We start from the raw sequence: 15,515 nt of genomic DNA, 5'->3' as shown, positions 1-15,515 counted from the left end.
TGCTTTACTAAGGAAAGCAATGTGAAGGGGTTAACAATCTTACTTTAATTCAGCATACAAATAACATCCACCTAGTTCAGGGGAAAAAGCTGGCACCCTGAACTTGAGAGCAAATACAAACAAATTACAAACATACATTCATAAACAGACCAATACAAGTCATAGTTACCAACATCTGAGTTCATCCAGGAGCTCGACAATGGCTGGCTCAGTCACACGTCACTACTGCTGCAGCTCAGAGCTCCAAAAAAAGAAAGCCAACCCCTGGTGTTATATATCTTGTTCAGGGTCAAAGGTGAGTCACACATGCGACTCACCCACATGACCTAATATCGTCACAAAAATGCAACTTAAACCCACGTGGTCTAAAAGCCTCTGATGTCACAAACATGTCACTCAAACCCATTTTGATTGCCAATACAATTGGCCACTTATGGGGGAGCCCATACTTACACATAGAAATCTGCCCAGAATTCATCAAGATTCAATACTAGGTAATTTCCGAGGGGAGGCCCTAGCATCTGGTGAATGAGGAAAGGCCTCAGTGGCATTCAAGCCAAGCTCGGAAGGAAGCGGTGGGTGTCAAGGGGCCGGCAAGTCTTGTGGACCAACCAGCCAGCATCCACCTCCCAGTCAGGCAAGGGCCCCAAGAACCCATTTCTATTGGGTGAAAGCAAAAGACTTTTGAAGCTGAATTGCCATTTTAAATAGGATGTCCTCCCCACCATTGTCTTCTCAGGTTTCCCTTTCCCCAAGCTGGAAGCACATTTTATGTGTTGTTTATAGCAGGAGGTCAGTTAATACCTGTTGATTGTTTCTTTCAAGGTACTCTCCCTCCTGTGGTACATAAGGGCCTGCTGATGTGCCAGCTCCATCCCTTCATTCAGCAGTTAATTGAGAGCAATGTGGAAGGCACTGTGCTTTGAGGATTACTGAAGGATGATTTGAGGGTGGGCACTGAGAATGTGGGCAGCTGGGTGGCACCAGAGTGGCCTCAAGTCAGGGAGACTCGTCTTTCTGACTTCATGTCTGGCCTCAGACACGTAGTAGCTGTGTGATCCTGGGCAAGTCCCTTCAGCCTGTCGGCCTCAGTTTTCTCATCTGTAAAATGAGCTGGAGAAGGAATTGGCAAAACCCCTCCAGTATCTCTGCCAAGTAAACCCCAAGTGGGGCCTGGGAGAGTCGGACATGACTGAACAGACAGCATGAGATAGCAAGACCACTTCCTGCTAGTCATCATTTCTGCCGATTACTTTAAGAGCTGCTGTGTGTATGTGATCTCTCTGGGTCTTTGCAGCAGCCCTGGCGGGGCGGGGGAGGAGGGGAGGGGCTCTTCTTATTCCCATCTTACAAATGAGAAGATGGAGGCTCAGAGAGCTCCAGCACCTTGCCCAGGGTCACACAGCTGGGCAGTACCTGAGTCTTCCTGACTCCACCCACTGAGCTGGAATTCGGGTCTCCTTTTACAGACATCTCCAGACACACCTGGGGGCATCTTCTCTGACCACTTCCCCCAAATGTTTGTTGAGCAAACAGAAAGCAATGAGGTCCATCCTTTGGATTCCTGGCCATGGGACAGATGCCACCAGCCATCTGCACTTTCCCAAGGAATGTCTTCTTAACGAGCGTGCCCTCTCATTTGCAGATGTCTCGCATTTGAGCAGAAGCAAGTCCATGCTGAGCCAGCTTGGGAGCCGGACCTGCCTCCCTGGGAGCTTTGGAGACCATCACGTCGGGCTCTGAGCTCTCCCTCAAGATGTGGGCACCCATCACCTTCCTTTGGCTTTCTTCCTTGTCCTTGTCCATATCAGAGAACCACCCACCCTCCTTGAAAGAGAGCGGGGCCAGGGTGTTGCAGATACAGAAAGTCCAGAGCAAAGAGCAGTGTAGCCAAGTGTGTGGAGCTCTGGCAGGTGAGCAGATGCCCCTGGCCCACGAGCCCGAGGCACAGATGTGCCCGTTCCTGGGCAGGCTTTCCTTCCTCCCTTTGGCAAAGACTCAGGCCCCTTCAGAGCCAAGGTCCAACCCAAGGACGGGTCCGACAGAGAGGGAGTCACCTTCTGTCCCTTCCAAGATGTGACCACAGGCAGATTTCTTCTCTCTCCTTTGTCGTAATGGAGAAGGAGCTGACTGGCTCTGGAGTCGGGGGGCCCCGGGTCCAAATCCCATCTCTGCTGCACACTGTCTCTGTGACTCTGGGCAGGTCATTGGACTTCTGTGGGCACGTGAGGACGATGAGCTGAGGCCAGGGTCTCCTGAGCCTCTGTTTTCTCACTTGGAATATGGGGTGACACTCTTGGACTACTTGACGCTCAGGAATGTTGTGAAGGAGGGACTCCATTAAATCTTTATTGGTTTATTTTATTTTTATGTCGCCTCCATTTCCCAATCTCTCCCTCTCAATGGTCAGAAAGCATTTATTAAGCACCTATTAGGTGCCAGGCACTGTACTAAGATACAAATAAAGACAGACAGTCCCTGCCCTCAAGGAGCTTACAGTCTAAGAGACCTTCCAGGATGGATGGGGAGCTTGCTGGGGCTGGGGGCAAGTCACTCTTCCCCTTCCCTCTGCAGCCTTGCCTTGGAGCAGAGTCAGAAAGTAGTGTCACCAAACCAGCCAGCCAGGATTCTGCTAATGTATGCCATGTTCCACACCCACAGCCTCCCACGTCTGAAAGGAAAGGAGGGTGGGGCGTTTTCTCATGTCTTCTCTGGAACCCAACCTGGTGGTTTAGTGGTGGACAGCACCCAGTCCAGAATTGTGAGACCAAGTCCATTTCTGGGTGTGCCAAACATGAACTGGCGGGGTTCAGCTTGACGTCACGGTTTTGTGTATGTCCATCAGCTTCCCTGCCAGAGCAGAAGCACCATGAGGGTGGGGACTGTGTCTGATTCCACCTTTTGATCTCCCATCCTCAGCCCCTCTTAAGGTTTCATTTCAAAAGCTGCCCCACCTCCTTCTCCTCTTTTATTTGATGCACGTTTCCTAGCTTTATGTCTGGGGGGACACAAAAATGCATCGGGATTCCGGCACCCCCTGATTTTTGTTCAGAGGAGTTTTTTCATTTTGTTTGGAGATGCAGTAGGGAAGAGCCAGGGCTGAGGAACTGGAAACCCTGCCCTCGCTGATGTCTCCAGAGCCCCCACTCCTGGGGTCCCAGCCCCTGTGGCCTGAAGCGCCAGGAAAGCTTTGTTGGTCCCCAAGGAGACTTAAGCCCGGTGTCTGTCTGTCCGCCTCCCTCAGGGCATTTGTGGCCCTTGCCAGCAGTGGCCTTCGAGGCCTGGTTGGGAGTCCGCTGTCATTTGTTGTTTGTAGCTCTGGGACAGAATGGCTTCCTCTTAGCTCAAGCCTGCTCTCTGCATTTCTTGTAGGTCAACATTTCTGCAGTTTGTCCACAGAGGAACCAAGACATTGTATTGTTCTAGACTGTCCACTGGTCAACGTGTGCCAAGAAGCCAAACCTCAGGATGTTCAAGAACTGGTCACAGGTACCTGGGCATTTTAGGGCTTTGTGTTCCGAGGGATTCAGTAGAAAGTCTAAGTGATGTCCACTACAAAGTAAGCTGAGAGAGCAGGGGTTGTGCAGCCGAGCCCAGGGGACCATGGAGTGTTGGGGCAGAACTCGGGTTCTCGTCCTAAGGGACGGCTCATGGCACGGAGGAGCAGAGGAGACCATGGCAGCATCCTGATACCCCACAGTCTCTGGAGGGGACCACAGGGTCTTGATGGGGCAGGTCAGGCTCTGTAGGACCATTGTTAGCAGGAAGCATGCCCTCCCCAGCTTCCACTGTGGGGGGGCAGGGTTCATTCAGCCCGGCCTGGCCTGGCCTTCCCAATGCCTTGGGCCTCAGTGTCTTGGTAAACAGAGTCAGGCTTTAAGTGTGCTGAAAAGAGTGCACTCTTTAAAGGGGCCTGGCAGTAAGACTGTAAAACAGACTCACCGTTCCTCAGTTTATTTGTTTGATAGTGTCAGAGTTTTGAACTTCGAGTTATCTTGAAGGGAGGCACGCATTTACATTACATTGTGCCACTGCTGGGCAGGCTTGGTTTGAGGGGAGCTGGAGATCCCTGACCCTCCTCCCTGGCTCTCTTCCCTGACCCTCCTCCCTGGCTCCTCCCTGACTCCTCCCTGGTCCTCTTCCCTACTCTTGTGAGGCACCAGGTTAAGCCAAGCTCTTGTCTCTTCCCCAGACCTTCCCTGGAGGGGAATGGTGGGATGGAGGTGGGATGAAAAGGAGATGGATGTTTGGCTTTCAAAGGGCTTCCCTAGTCCGATCCCCAGTCAGCAAGTGTTTATCTAGTGCCCTCTCTGTGCCAGGCAGTATGCCAGGTGCGAGGGTATGGAGACTCAGACAGTCCCTGAAGGACCTTAGAGCCAATAAAGGGAGACAGCGACCTGGGGTCTTGGGGTGTTAGGCATCCCTCCACCCCCACACACACGGGTCGCAGCTATCATTAGACCAATTTTACAGATAAGGCCCATGAGGCTCAGAAAGGTTAGGTGACTTGCCAAAGGTCACACAGCTAGGACATGTCTGAGGAAGGTTCTGAACCCAGCTCTCCTGATTCCAAGCCCATCACTCTCTCCCCTGAGCCTCCAGAGCTCTCCTCCAGGCTGGAGGAAAGAACCAAGAGAGCAGTATTGTGAAAACTCAGAAGGGAGCGCATAGCCCGGACCGTTAGACTGTAAGCTCCTTGAGAACAAGGACTGTCTTTTCCCTCTTTTTGTATCCCTAGCACTTAGCACAGTGCCTGGCACACAGTAGGGGCTTCGTAAGTGCTTGTAGAATGAAGAAGTAGAGGGTGATTCACAGTGCTGCAGAGAGGCCAAGAAGGGCCAAGATGGGAGAGAAGAGGCCCCCGGGGCATGTGCCCATTCTGCAGAGTGGGCACCGCCAGCGAGGAGAGGAGGTTTGGAAAACAAGGTTTGCAGAGGCTAATTGAGGATTGATTGGGTTTTTCCCCAACTTCCTTTTTTTTTTTTTAAAGGCCATACATTAGAGAAACGGAACAGCCTCTCCGGCACAGACACTTTGTTCCTTGGTGCTGAGCTGGGGATCTCTCCAGCTCCTCCCTATAACAAGACCATCAGGCAGACCACAGAGTTAGCCCGGACAGCACGTCCTGTCACGGTGACCAGTAGCAACTATACAGAACTTGGAACCGAGACGCTAAACAGTACTGAGGTAGGCATTTCCACAGCCCCAAATAACTCAATGACTACAACAGGCAGGCCTTCAGCACTCGCCACGTCCCAGGCCCAGAGAACCACCGAAAAGACATCCACGGCGGTGACGACAGCGTTAGCCCCAAGTGCTTCCCTTCCAGTGACACATGACCAAATAAATAGCCACACCGGCTCGCAGAGCACCCCAGCAGGAATCACCAGTGCCTCTGCCACCAGCCCCACCAGCCAGGCTCGGCCCACACATTCTGGAATTGGTCCAACATCCAGCTCACTGACCCCAACAGAAGGCGGGCCTGTGGATGGGCCATCAACTCCAGAAATCCCGACAACCACCCCATCCCCAATTCCCTTGAGCTCCACAACATCAGCAGAAGCATTCACGAGCACCCCCATCATCTCCACCAGCACAAGGGCGGAGCACCTCACCACACCAGAATCAGCGCCACTCACTGCTCAGGCGACAGACCCCAGAGTGACGCCAACAGCCGTGCCAACCACAGTTGCCCAGGCCGCAGAGACTTCAGGTGCTTCACAGACTACAGAAAGAGCTTCTCCCCAAACCACCTTAAGCTCAATGTCCCCTAAAGTCACAGCTGAGAGCTCAGTGTTCACAATGCCCAAAGCATCTGTACAGACGGTCACAGAAAGCCAGTACGTGTGGGTCGCTACTTCACCCTTCACCCAGTACTTGGTCAATAAAAACTTACTGTTGGCCATGCTCTTGGCTGGCACCATATTCTTCATCGCTGTCTTGGTTTTGTTGGCCATGCAAGCATACGAGAGCTACAAGAAGAAGGACTACACCCAAGTGGACTATTTGATAAACGGGATGTATGCAGACTCAGAAATGTGATGGCGGGGGGCACATGCGCGTTCTCATGATTCACGTCTGTGTAACCGTTTCCTCTTTTTCAGTTTGCCTATGAGACCAAACTAAGTGCTTCCAAATTAATTTGGTGCAATTTAGGAGAAATGCCAGCTACTTAAAAGGATTTAATTTATATCTAATTCCATTATTATTAAAGAATTGCTGCTTCCTTTATTGTTATTTTTAAAATCATGTTGACTAAGGGCCGGGCCAGGCCAGCAATCAATGTACTAGATCGGGTGGTGCTGCCAGAACCCTATTGGTTGCCTCCTCTTGTTCTGTCATTTTTAATGTTATAGTCAGAATGCCAGCAACCAAGTTTGTGGGGTTTCTGATGGACTTTTTTTCTGAGCTTAATTATATTTGTGTAATACAGTGTGCTGCCAAGCTTCATTGAAGTCAGATCCTTTTGGAGATGTATAATGCGTAATATGGTTTATTTTTGTAAACACTCATTTAATAAAACATGAGGTCCTGAAGAGGCTACCATTTCCTCGCTACTTATTTTGACTTTTATTTTCTGACTGCTCACCCCCTTTGGTTGGCAAGGTTGTCCCAGGAACAGCCTAAACCAAAGGCTGCCTGCTCTCCCTGCCAGCCTCACTGCCACCCTTGCTGAGCCTGGGGCATAGTGCATGGGGAACACGGCATGGATGCTGACTGACTGGAGCCTTAGCGCGTTTCCCCTTCCTCAAGCATGAGTCCCAAGTGATAGCCCACTCTGGCATTGCCATGAAGGCAGCCCCTCAACTCTGGTTTCAGGGGGCATGCAAATTCCAGATGTAGAACATGGAATCTCACTGGAGACATGATTGATTTGGAGGGTTCCTTGTTTCTCCATTCCCCACCCAGTTGTCTAAGCTCAGCCTTTCTCAGCCCAGGCCTTTCTCCACCAGCCACTTGAGACATCTGGTGTCTCCAGTCCGTGCTAACTACTGCAGGACTCTGTGATTTCTGTGGTCACTGAGGAAGCCAAAGGACTGGAGTCTTTTCTGGCTTCATTCTCTTGGCCTTCTAGTCCCATGCCTCCCCCTGACTTCCCTAAGTCATCGTCATTTAGTCTGATACATCCAAACTATCATGACTTCCCAGTGACCTCTGAACATGGAGGGATTTCCCCTCCTCTGTCCTAGGGGTTTCCCCATCCATCTTTTCCTCACCTTTTTGGCTTTCTCCCCCACTCTCTTCCCAGAATCGTAGACAATCCAGTGACCTGAACAGGTTATGTGCCTTTAAATGTTTATTGGATTGAATTAAATGGTGGAATTGGAATGAATTAAAAAGGATTTTGAGATCATTTAGCCCAAAACTAGAATTTGGTAGTTGAGGACACTTAAGCCCAGTTAGCCAAGACCAAGAAACAAATTAGTTGCCATCATTTATCCTTTTATGCTATGAATGAAGATGGTGGCCATGAATAGGATGGAGGTAGGGCAGGAGATGTTGTGGCAGGAGGAACAAGGTCTGGCTTCATAGTGTGAACTGGAAAAACTAAGGATGATGCCAAAGTTTTCAATCTGATGAGAAGGAGGGTGGCAGTGCTGTTGACAGGCTCAGCAAGATGGGGAGAATGGGTGGGGAGGGCTGGGAGGACTTTTGTTTCAAATGTGCTGAAAGACCACAAGAAGTCCAGTTCAGAATGTTCACTGAGGCCAGGGCTCAGGAGAGAGACTAGGGCCAGATAGCGAGATATGAGGACAGTCACTGAAGCTGTGTGGGCCAACAAGGTTGCCAAGAGTGAGAGTATAGCAGAGAGCAGAGGAGGGGGCCTACATCAGATATCCAGGGTCAGGGGAGAGGAGGAGGGGGCCTAGGCTGACACCCAGGGTCAGGGGAGAGGAGGAGAGGGCCTAGGTTGACACCCAGGGTCAGGGGAGAGGAGAAGGGGGCCTAGGCTGACACCCAGGGTCAGGGGGTGGGATATGGACATAAGCGAACAAAGAGGATAGAAGGGGCTGATGGGTGGGAGAATCCAGAGCATAGGATCTTGTCTGAGAGGAGAGTGTTGAGATGAGAATGTGGCCAACAATGTTGGGAGCTCTGAGAAGGATAGAGAAGAGGCTGTCAGATCAGGCCGTTAAGAGGCCCTGGTCACTCAGGTGAGTCTGGGCAGGGGTCTGGACTAGTCTGAGAAGGGAGAAGGGCCGCAAAGGCTGGGAGGAGGAGACCCACAGGGCCATAGTGTGAGGGGAGGGGACCAGCAGAAAGGGAGAGGTGAAGAGGCTCCACATCAGCCAGAGGAGAGGGGTGACTGTGAAGCATCTCTGAATTCCATTTTGACTGTTCACCGCCTGAGTGATTCTGGGCAGCTCCTCTCCCTGCTTCAGTGTCCTCTTCTGCAAAAGGAAGGAATTGGCCTAGATGACCTCAAATGACCCTTTGAGGTCCAGATCAATGGTTCTGAGTCATTTTATGTGTGAGCCCTCACAGTGTCCCACCCAGCACAGGTAGGTGTTGATGAGGATTAAAGAATTCGACCAACATCTGTCCCATGAAGGAGCAGCACATTGGCCCTTGTGGGGAGGGACTTGGATAAGTAGGGGGTCTTGAAGGAAGAGGCAGGAATGCTCAGAGAGCATTGAACTTCCAGGGGAATTCTCCACTGTACCCATTCTGACCCTGATTCTTCAGGCACACCTCGAAGGTAGTACAGGTTTGGTTCTGGACCTCTGCAATCAAACGAATATCAAAATAAAGCAGTCCCACAAATGTTTTGGTTTCCCAGTGCATATAAAAGTTGTTTTACACTGTACTATAGTCTATTAAGCGTGCAATATTGCATTGAGTCTAAAAATACTTTATTGCTAAAAAACAAATGCTAACCATCTGTCGTAATCTTTGCTGGTGGAGGGTCTTGCCTTGATGTCCATGGCTGCTGACTGATGAGGGCGGTGGTTGCTGGGGGCCGGGGAGGCTGTGGCAGTTTCTTAAATAAGACAATGAAGTCTGCCCCATGGATTGACTCTTCCTTTCACGAAAGATTTCTCTGTAGCATGTGACGCCGTGTGATAGCATTTTACCCCGTGTAGAACTTCTTTCAGAACTGGAGTCAATCCTCTCAGACTCTGCTGCTTCAGCAACTGCCCTTATGCAATATTCTTCTATATCGCTGTGTCTCCGGGAGTAGGGAGGCCCGAGGAGAGGTCGAGGGAGAGGGACGGGAACGGCCAGGAGGCCAGACAGGAGCAATAGCACCACGAAAGATCACTGGCCCCAGATCGGCAGAGCAGAAGCAGTGGTAAAGAGAGGGTCTGAAATATTGTGAGAATGACCAGAATGTGCCGCAGGGGCACATGCTGCTGGAAGATGGCGCCGATCGACTCTCTCCACACACCCTCATTCTGTAACACAACAACAAATGCAATAGATTTAAAGCACCATCACAGAGGTGTGCCTGCGGGAGACACCAGTCAGAGGTGTCCACTCCAGGGCGACCCCTAGTGGAGAAGAAGCAAAACTGACCTAAGTCATTCCTGAGTCCCTCCCTGAGTCTGTCCATGAAGTTGGTCAATCTGACCAAGGCCTTTGGTACAGTCAGTCGTGAGGGCTAATGGGAAAGTGAGTCCCAATATGGTTGCCTAAAGAAGTTCATTAGGACTTAGGCCAATTACACTGTGGCATGCCTGCCCGGGTTCTGGATGATGGACGATGCTCTCGTGCCCCCAGTCACCAACGGAGTAAACGAGGTTGTGTGCTCGCTCCCGTGCTTTTTAGCATGATGTTTTCAGCCGCGTTGTCCAGTGCCTTCAATGAGGATGAACACGCATAGGGGTCAGCTACCACACGGACAGTAAGCTCTTCAGCTTGAAAAGGCTACAAGTCAAGACCGAAGTGGAGGGAGTGCTGGTGCATGACTTCTTGCACTCAGTGCAGCCTCTGAAGCGAAGATGCAACAAAGCATGGATCGATTCTCTGCTGCTTCTGCTCATTTTGGTCTAACAATTAACACCAAGAAAACATAGGCGCTCCACCAGCCAGCACCACACCATCCATACATGGAATCCATACATCTATACAGCGAACAGAGAAGTTCTGAATGCTGTGGATACGTTCAGTTCCCCTGGCAGTATGCTTTCCAGGGAGGTACACACCGATAATGAGGTTGATGCACCCCTTGCCAGAGCCAGCTCGGTGTTTGGGAGGCTCCGAAAGGAGAGTGAGGGAGAGAAGAGGTATTAGACTGACTACCGAGCTGAAGGCCTACAGAGCCATCATGGGGACCTCATTATCGTATGTCTGTGAAACCTGAGCAGTCTACCAGCGCCATGCCAGGAAACGGAATTGCTTCCCTTTGAATTGTCTTAGGAAGATTCTGAAGATCACCCGGCAGGAGAAGGCACCAAACACTGGGGTCCTCACTCAAATTAAACTGCCAAACATTCAGACTCTTCTTCAGAGAACACAACTCCAATGGGCTGGCCATGTTGTTTGAATGCCAAACGTATACTTGCCAAAAAGACTTTTTTATGGAGAACTCACACAGGGCAAGCACTCACGTGGAGGTCAGAAGAAGCTACGAGGACACTCTCAAGGTCTCTCTCTAGAACTCTGGAATTGATTGTGTGACGTGGGAGACACTGGCACAGGACCTCCCAGCACGGCGTGACCACATCAGAGAAGGTATGCACTTTATGAACAAAGTAGAATTGAAACAGCTCAAAAGAAATGCAGGATGTGCAAAGCGAGAGAATCCACTCCAAATGTTCACACAGACTATTTGTGCCCGACCTGTGGTAGGGCATTCTGAGCTCGTGTTGGCCTGATCAGCCACAGTCAGACCCGCTGAAACTGGACTCTAGCATAGTAGTGTCATTTTGGTCCTCTTCTAGACGGAAGGACACCACCACCAACCTCCTCCAGTCTCCTCTAGCCTTCCCAGCTTGCCTACGAGGTAGAAGGACCACCAACCTTGGCCCAAGAAAAGGGATGGGGAAGTGCGCCTTCCCTCTCCCCCAGCTGGAGAGGTGGAAGATACAGGTGCAGGAGGCTGCACACGCTGCTTGGATTTGCTTTCTTGCATTGAGAGGCGTGTGTCTGGAGATGCCCGGGATGCAAAAACAATGCTTCTGTTGAACTTAAAATGCCTGTCTTGGGTGCAGGGAGGCCCCTGACCTGACCGGCACACCATCACCAGCACCGTCCTAGGCCGGGACTAGACCCAGGCTTTCCTGAGGCTGAGGCTGGACTTGCGGCCCCTGCTACGTGCGGCTTCTCCATGATGAGAGGGAGAGGAGGCTCATTTCCTCTGTGTATCATCTCGTGTGCTAAGTGCCTTACAAATAGCTCACTTGATCCCTGCAGTAACATCCCTGGGAGGCAGGTCCTATTCCCTTGGTACAGATGAGGAAACAAACGGGAAGAGGGACTTGCCCAGGGTCACGTAGCCAGATCGGCTGGCCTGGTGGCCAAATTTGAACTCAGATCTTCCTGACTCCAGTCCCTCTTTGGCACCCCCTCACGGCCTCTAAGTAGCTGTTAATTAATATTAACCCGCATTGTTGTTCTATGAAAGTACGGCATTTACAGTTGGCGAAGCACTTTCATACTCATTCTCCCTTGAGCCTCACAAATAACCCCACAAGGTTTGATTAGTCTTGTTTTTGGGTGAGGCTCCAAGAGGTTAAATTGTAGACTATGACCATACAATTAGTATCATGGCAAGGTTTGAACCCGGGACTTCCCACCTCCAAGCCTAGTGTTCTGTCCAAGGCTTCTAGATGATGTTATGGAAGGACCTCTGTGCTTGGAGCCAGGAACATCCGAATGCAAACCCTGCCTCAAATGTTTATTAGCTATTGATCCTTGGAAAGTCCATTTCAACCTCAGCTTCACCATCTGTAAAGTGGGGATGATCATGGCACTTACCTCACATGGTCATCATGAGGATCACATGAAGAAACAACAGGTGCCGAGCGTTCTGCAAACCTTAGAAATACCCCACTTTAAGCTGTGGAGGAGCACTGGCCTTGGGTCCAGAAAGACCCGGGTTCAAACCCCTCCTCAGTCACTGGGAGGCACAGGGCAAGCCTTTAATTCCCCCATGCTTCCTCTGTAGAGGGAGGGACCTCTGAGGACCCTTGGGATCATGTGATAGATGTGATAGATGATCCACCCACTGACCTCAGACAGAGTCGGAAATGAGATCACCGAGGTTCACTTAATCCATAGGTGATCTCATCGGCTCATGTGCATTCAACCATCATCTCTGTTCAGAAGATCCTCAGATCTTGTCCAGCCCTGACATCTCTCCTAACCCATCTTATGTCTCATACTGTCTATTGGATGAATCAGTTGGATGCCTTAGAGACATCTTAAACTCAGCGTGTCTGCAACGAACTCATTCTCTTCCTCCTCATCCCAACCACCCCCTCTTCTCACTGTGGAGAGGACCCCCATCCTTGCAGTCACCTCCCCACCTGGCTGTTATCCCAGATGTCTCACTCTCTCCACTCCCCATTTCCAAGTAATCATTGTTTATGCCCTGGTACCATCTCTAGAATATGCCCACTTCTCTCCTCTGACACTGCCACCCTCCCTGGTGCAGACCCTCATGATCTCATGGCTGAACTATGGCAAAAGCCACTGATGGGGCTCCCTTCCTCAAGTGTCTTCTCATTCTTGTCCGTCTTCCATTCAGTGTCAAATTAATCTCCGGAAAGTCTGGCTATCTTCTCTCTCTCTCTCTCTCTCTCTCTCTCTCTCTCTCTCTCTCTCTCTCTCTCTCTTTCCCCCTCCCTCCCACTCTCTCTGCCTGTGTCTCTATTTTCATGTCCCCCCTCCCTCTCTTTCTCTGTCTCTGTCTCCCTGTTTCTCTCTGTCTCTGTCTGTCTTGTCTCTGTCTCTCTCTCTCTCTCTGTCTCTCTCTCTCTCTCTCTCTCTTTCTCTCTCTCTCTCACACACACACACACACACACACACACACACACACCCTGTTTAAGTAATGCCAGTGGCTCTCTATCACCTCCAGGGTCTATATGAAATCCTCTGTTTGGCATTCAAAGCCCTTCACAGACTGTCTCCTTCCAGTCTTCTTGTCCTTCACCCCCTTCCTATATCCCAGTGACACCGCTTTTCTTGCTGCTCCTCAGACACGACAATGTACACTCTGGTTCCAAGGGTTCTCCCTGGCTGCCCCCATGCCCAGTACTCTCTCCTGTCAGGTGTCATCTCTGATCCCGCTGTCTACATCTCCCTCAATGCTGGTGCCTTCCTTCTGTTGGTTCTCTCTGATTGATCCTGAACATATCTTGTCGGCACGTAGTTGTTTGCATGTTGTCTGCCCATCAGATTGTAAACTGAGAGCCTAGACTGTGTTTGCCCCCATTTGGTACAGTGCCTGGCACATAATAGGTACTTAATTACTATTTTTGGCCTCAGTGAGCCTCTCTTGCCCCATCTGGAGAATGGAGGGCTGGAGATTACCCTTAATGTTCTTTCCAGGTCTAGCTCCACAATCTCTGGTTAGTGTACTCCTCAAACCATGAGCTCATTCAAGGACCAGGAGAATTCGGAGGTGACATTTGAAGCAGGACTTCAGTGTGCTTATGTTCTAGATTCCCCCCAGCACCCAGCACTCTGCTTGGCCCAGCGTAGACACAGTAACTGTGCACTGACTTTTTATGTTATTTGCTGGACCCTCAGAAAAATGGGGGGGGAGGGGAGGGAGGGAAGCCCATTGGAAAATCTGTTTCCATGCCAGAGGGACAGAAATGCTCTGGGATCCTCTCCTTTCTGGCCGTCTCACAATGCTGCCCTTGTCCTCCCTGAAGGACATTCCAAGTGTCCATCACAGGACCTGAGGGCTACACTCTCATTCGGTAGTTCAAAAATTTGTTTAGTCTTCCACCCTGCAGATAGCCATGGAGAATCAGCTGTGTGCAAGGCCCCAAGACGGGGAATAAACAAGGTGCGGGGGGGACATTCTCGGGTAAATAAACAGGAACAAGACAGGTAGCTACATATGATAAGTTGCCCATATACACATTGGTGACTTGTATGTATAGGCTTAAGGGGAGGCACGGAGAGAAAGTTCTGGGATCTTGCCTGCCCTGCTCAAAGGGAGATTATGATTTGTGCCTTAAGGGAGGTAAGAAGGCCGTGAGGCAGGTTGCTCTGAGAGGGGCACTGGACTAGAATGATGTGTCTTTCAGCCCTCCTAAATATTGCTGGTGAGGGCCATGATTTTTATATTTAAAGGCCACTGATCTCCCTGGTCACTGTCCCTTACAGGAGAAGGGCACCTGAAGCTTACACTCTTCAGCTTGGCCTCTTTCCCACCAGCTGCTAGTTACATAAAAGACATGACAAACAGATGATAATGAGAAAACTTATTTATTCAAATGGCCAGCAGAAAGATTTACCAGTGATAATATACCAGAACACATCCCAACGTGAAGGAGCTATTCAGATGGGAGAGAAGTCATCTCAGCTCAACCAAAAGAAGGGCTCTGATCTCACCCCCACAGGGAAATGCCCCAGTGTCTCGGAAGGCAAGCTAGGAACTGGGGACATGTTGAGAGCCTGCTCCCCTGCACGTCTGCCTTCCAAAGTCTCTCTGTCTCTCCTGTCATCTCTTTAAGTGTGTCAAGCTAGTCTGCAAGGGAGGCTGGAAGATGCTCCCCTCCCAAGCTCTCGCACTAACTCCATCTCTCACACAGCCAAGCAGCATCTCAACATTCTCCCCCAAATTAGGCTTCACACCTAAGCAGCAGGGCACAAAATGCCCTAGGCTTGAAACCTGGGTTACATAAGAAGAAGGCATGTACCCCAAAGGAAGTGGGACAGAATTTACATTCATGAAGTTGCTTCCCTTGGAGACAAATCACCAGGTCAGAGCTCTCTGAGGACAAAGACGTAATTTCTGGGCCCGATGAATCTGAGAGTTGTTCTGAAACCTTCCTTTTCTTGGCCCATTCCTATCATCCTGTCTCAGGGTGGGAAGGGTACTCAAAGGCCCCCTGATACAACTCAGTCCCGTTACCGATGAAAGGCCATCCAGCCTCGGCCCAGAAGCCTGTAGTGACGGAGTTGCCCATGTCCTTCTTGAAGATTTCCAGATGCAAGAAAGTTGTTTCTTTGCATGGTGTACAAACCTGCCGCTCTGAAAGCTCCACCTACCCACCATTCCCAGCTCTTCCTCTTGAGTCAGGGCATAAGAAATCCCAGTCCCAAGCCCACCAGAAACTCAACTTGGCTTTCACGGCGCTCTAAACCCCGGCCCCAGCTTCATCTCCCTCTCCTCCCTTCCCACCTACTCTTCAGTGAAGGACTAGCAGAGCATTTTGTATGTGCTGTTGGAGGTGAAGGGGAGGGATACCTACCTGCACCTTAGGAAAATCTGGATGAGTGGAGGATGGGCTAGAGTGGGGAGAGACCCCCTGCCCCCAGCAGCTACTGCAGTGATCTAGGTATGAGGTGATGGGGGCCTGCGAGGAGAGAAGGGGGCATATTGCGGAGGG

At 50.7% G+C, this 15,515-nt stretch overlaps 1 protein-coding gene across 1 annotated transcript; it reads left to right on the top strand.

The window, feature by feature from the left end:
- Positions 1–1,648: 1,648 nt before the first annotated feature.
- Positions 1,649–6,543, top strand: C6H11orf24 (chromosome 6 C11orf24 homolog). Its single transcript, XM_036764937.1, is given in 4 exon segments — positions 1,649–1,716; positions 1,718–1,913; positions 3,373–3,489; positions 4,991–6,543. Coding segments are annotated over 4 exon segments (1,407 nt in total). The 5' UTR covers positions 1,649–1,674; the 3' UTR covers positions 6,043–6,543.
- Positions 6,544–15,515: the final 8,972 nt, after the last annotated feature.

Source organism: Trichosurus vulpecula, chromosome 6, assembly GCF_011100635.1.
Source record: "Trichosurus vulpecula isolate mTriVul1 chromosome 6, mTriVul1.pri, whole genome shotgun sequence".
Classification (NCBI taxonomy): Eukaryota; Metazoa; Chordata; class Mammalia; order Diprotodontia; family Phalangeridae; genus Trichosurus; species Trichosurus vulpecula.
Note: the sequence above shows the minus strand (reverse complement) of the source record. Positions and strands in the feature narration are given on the sequence as shown.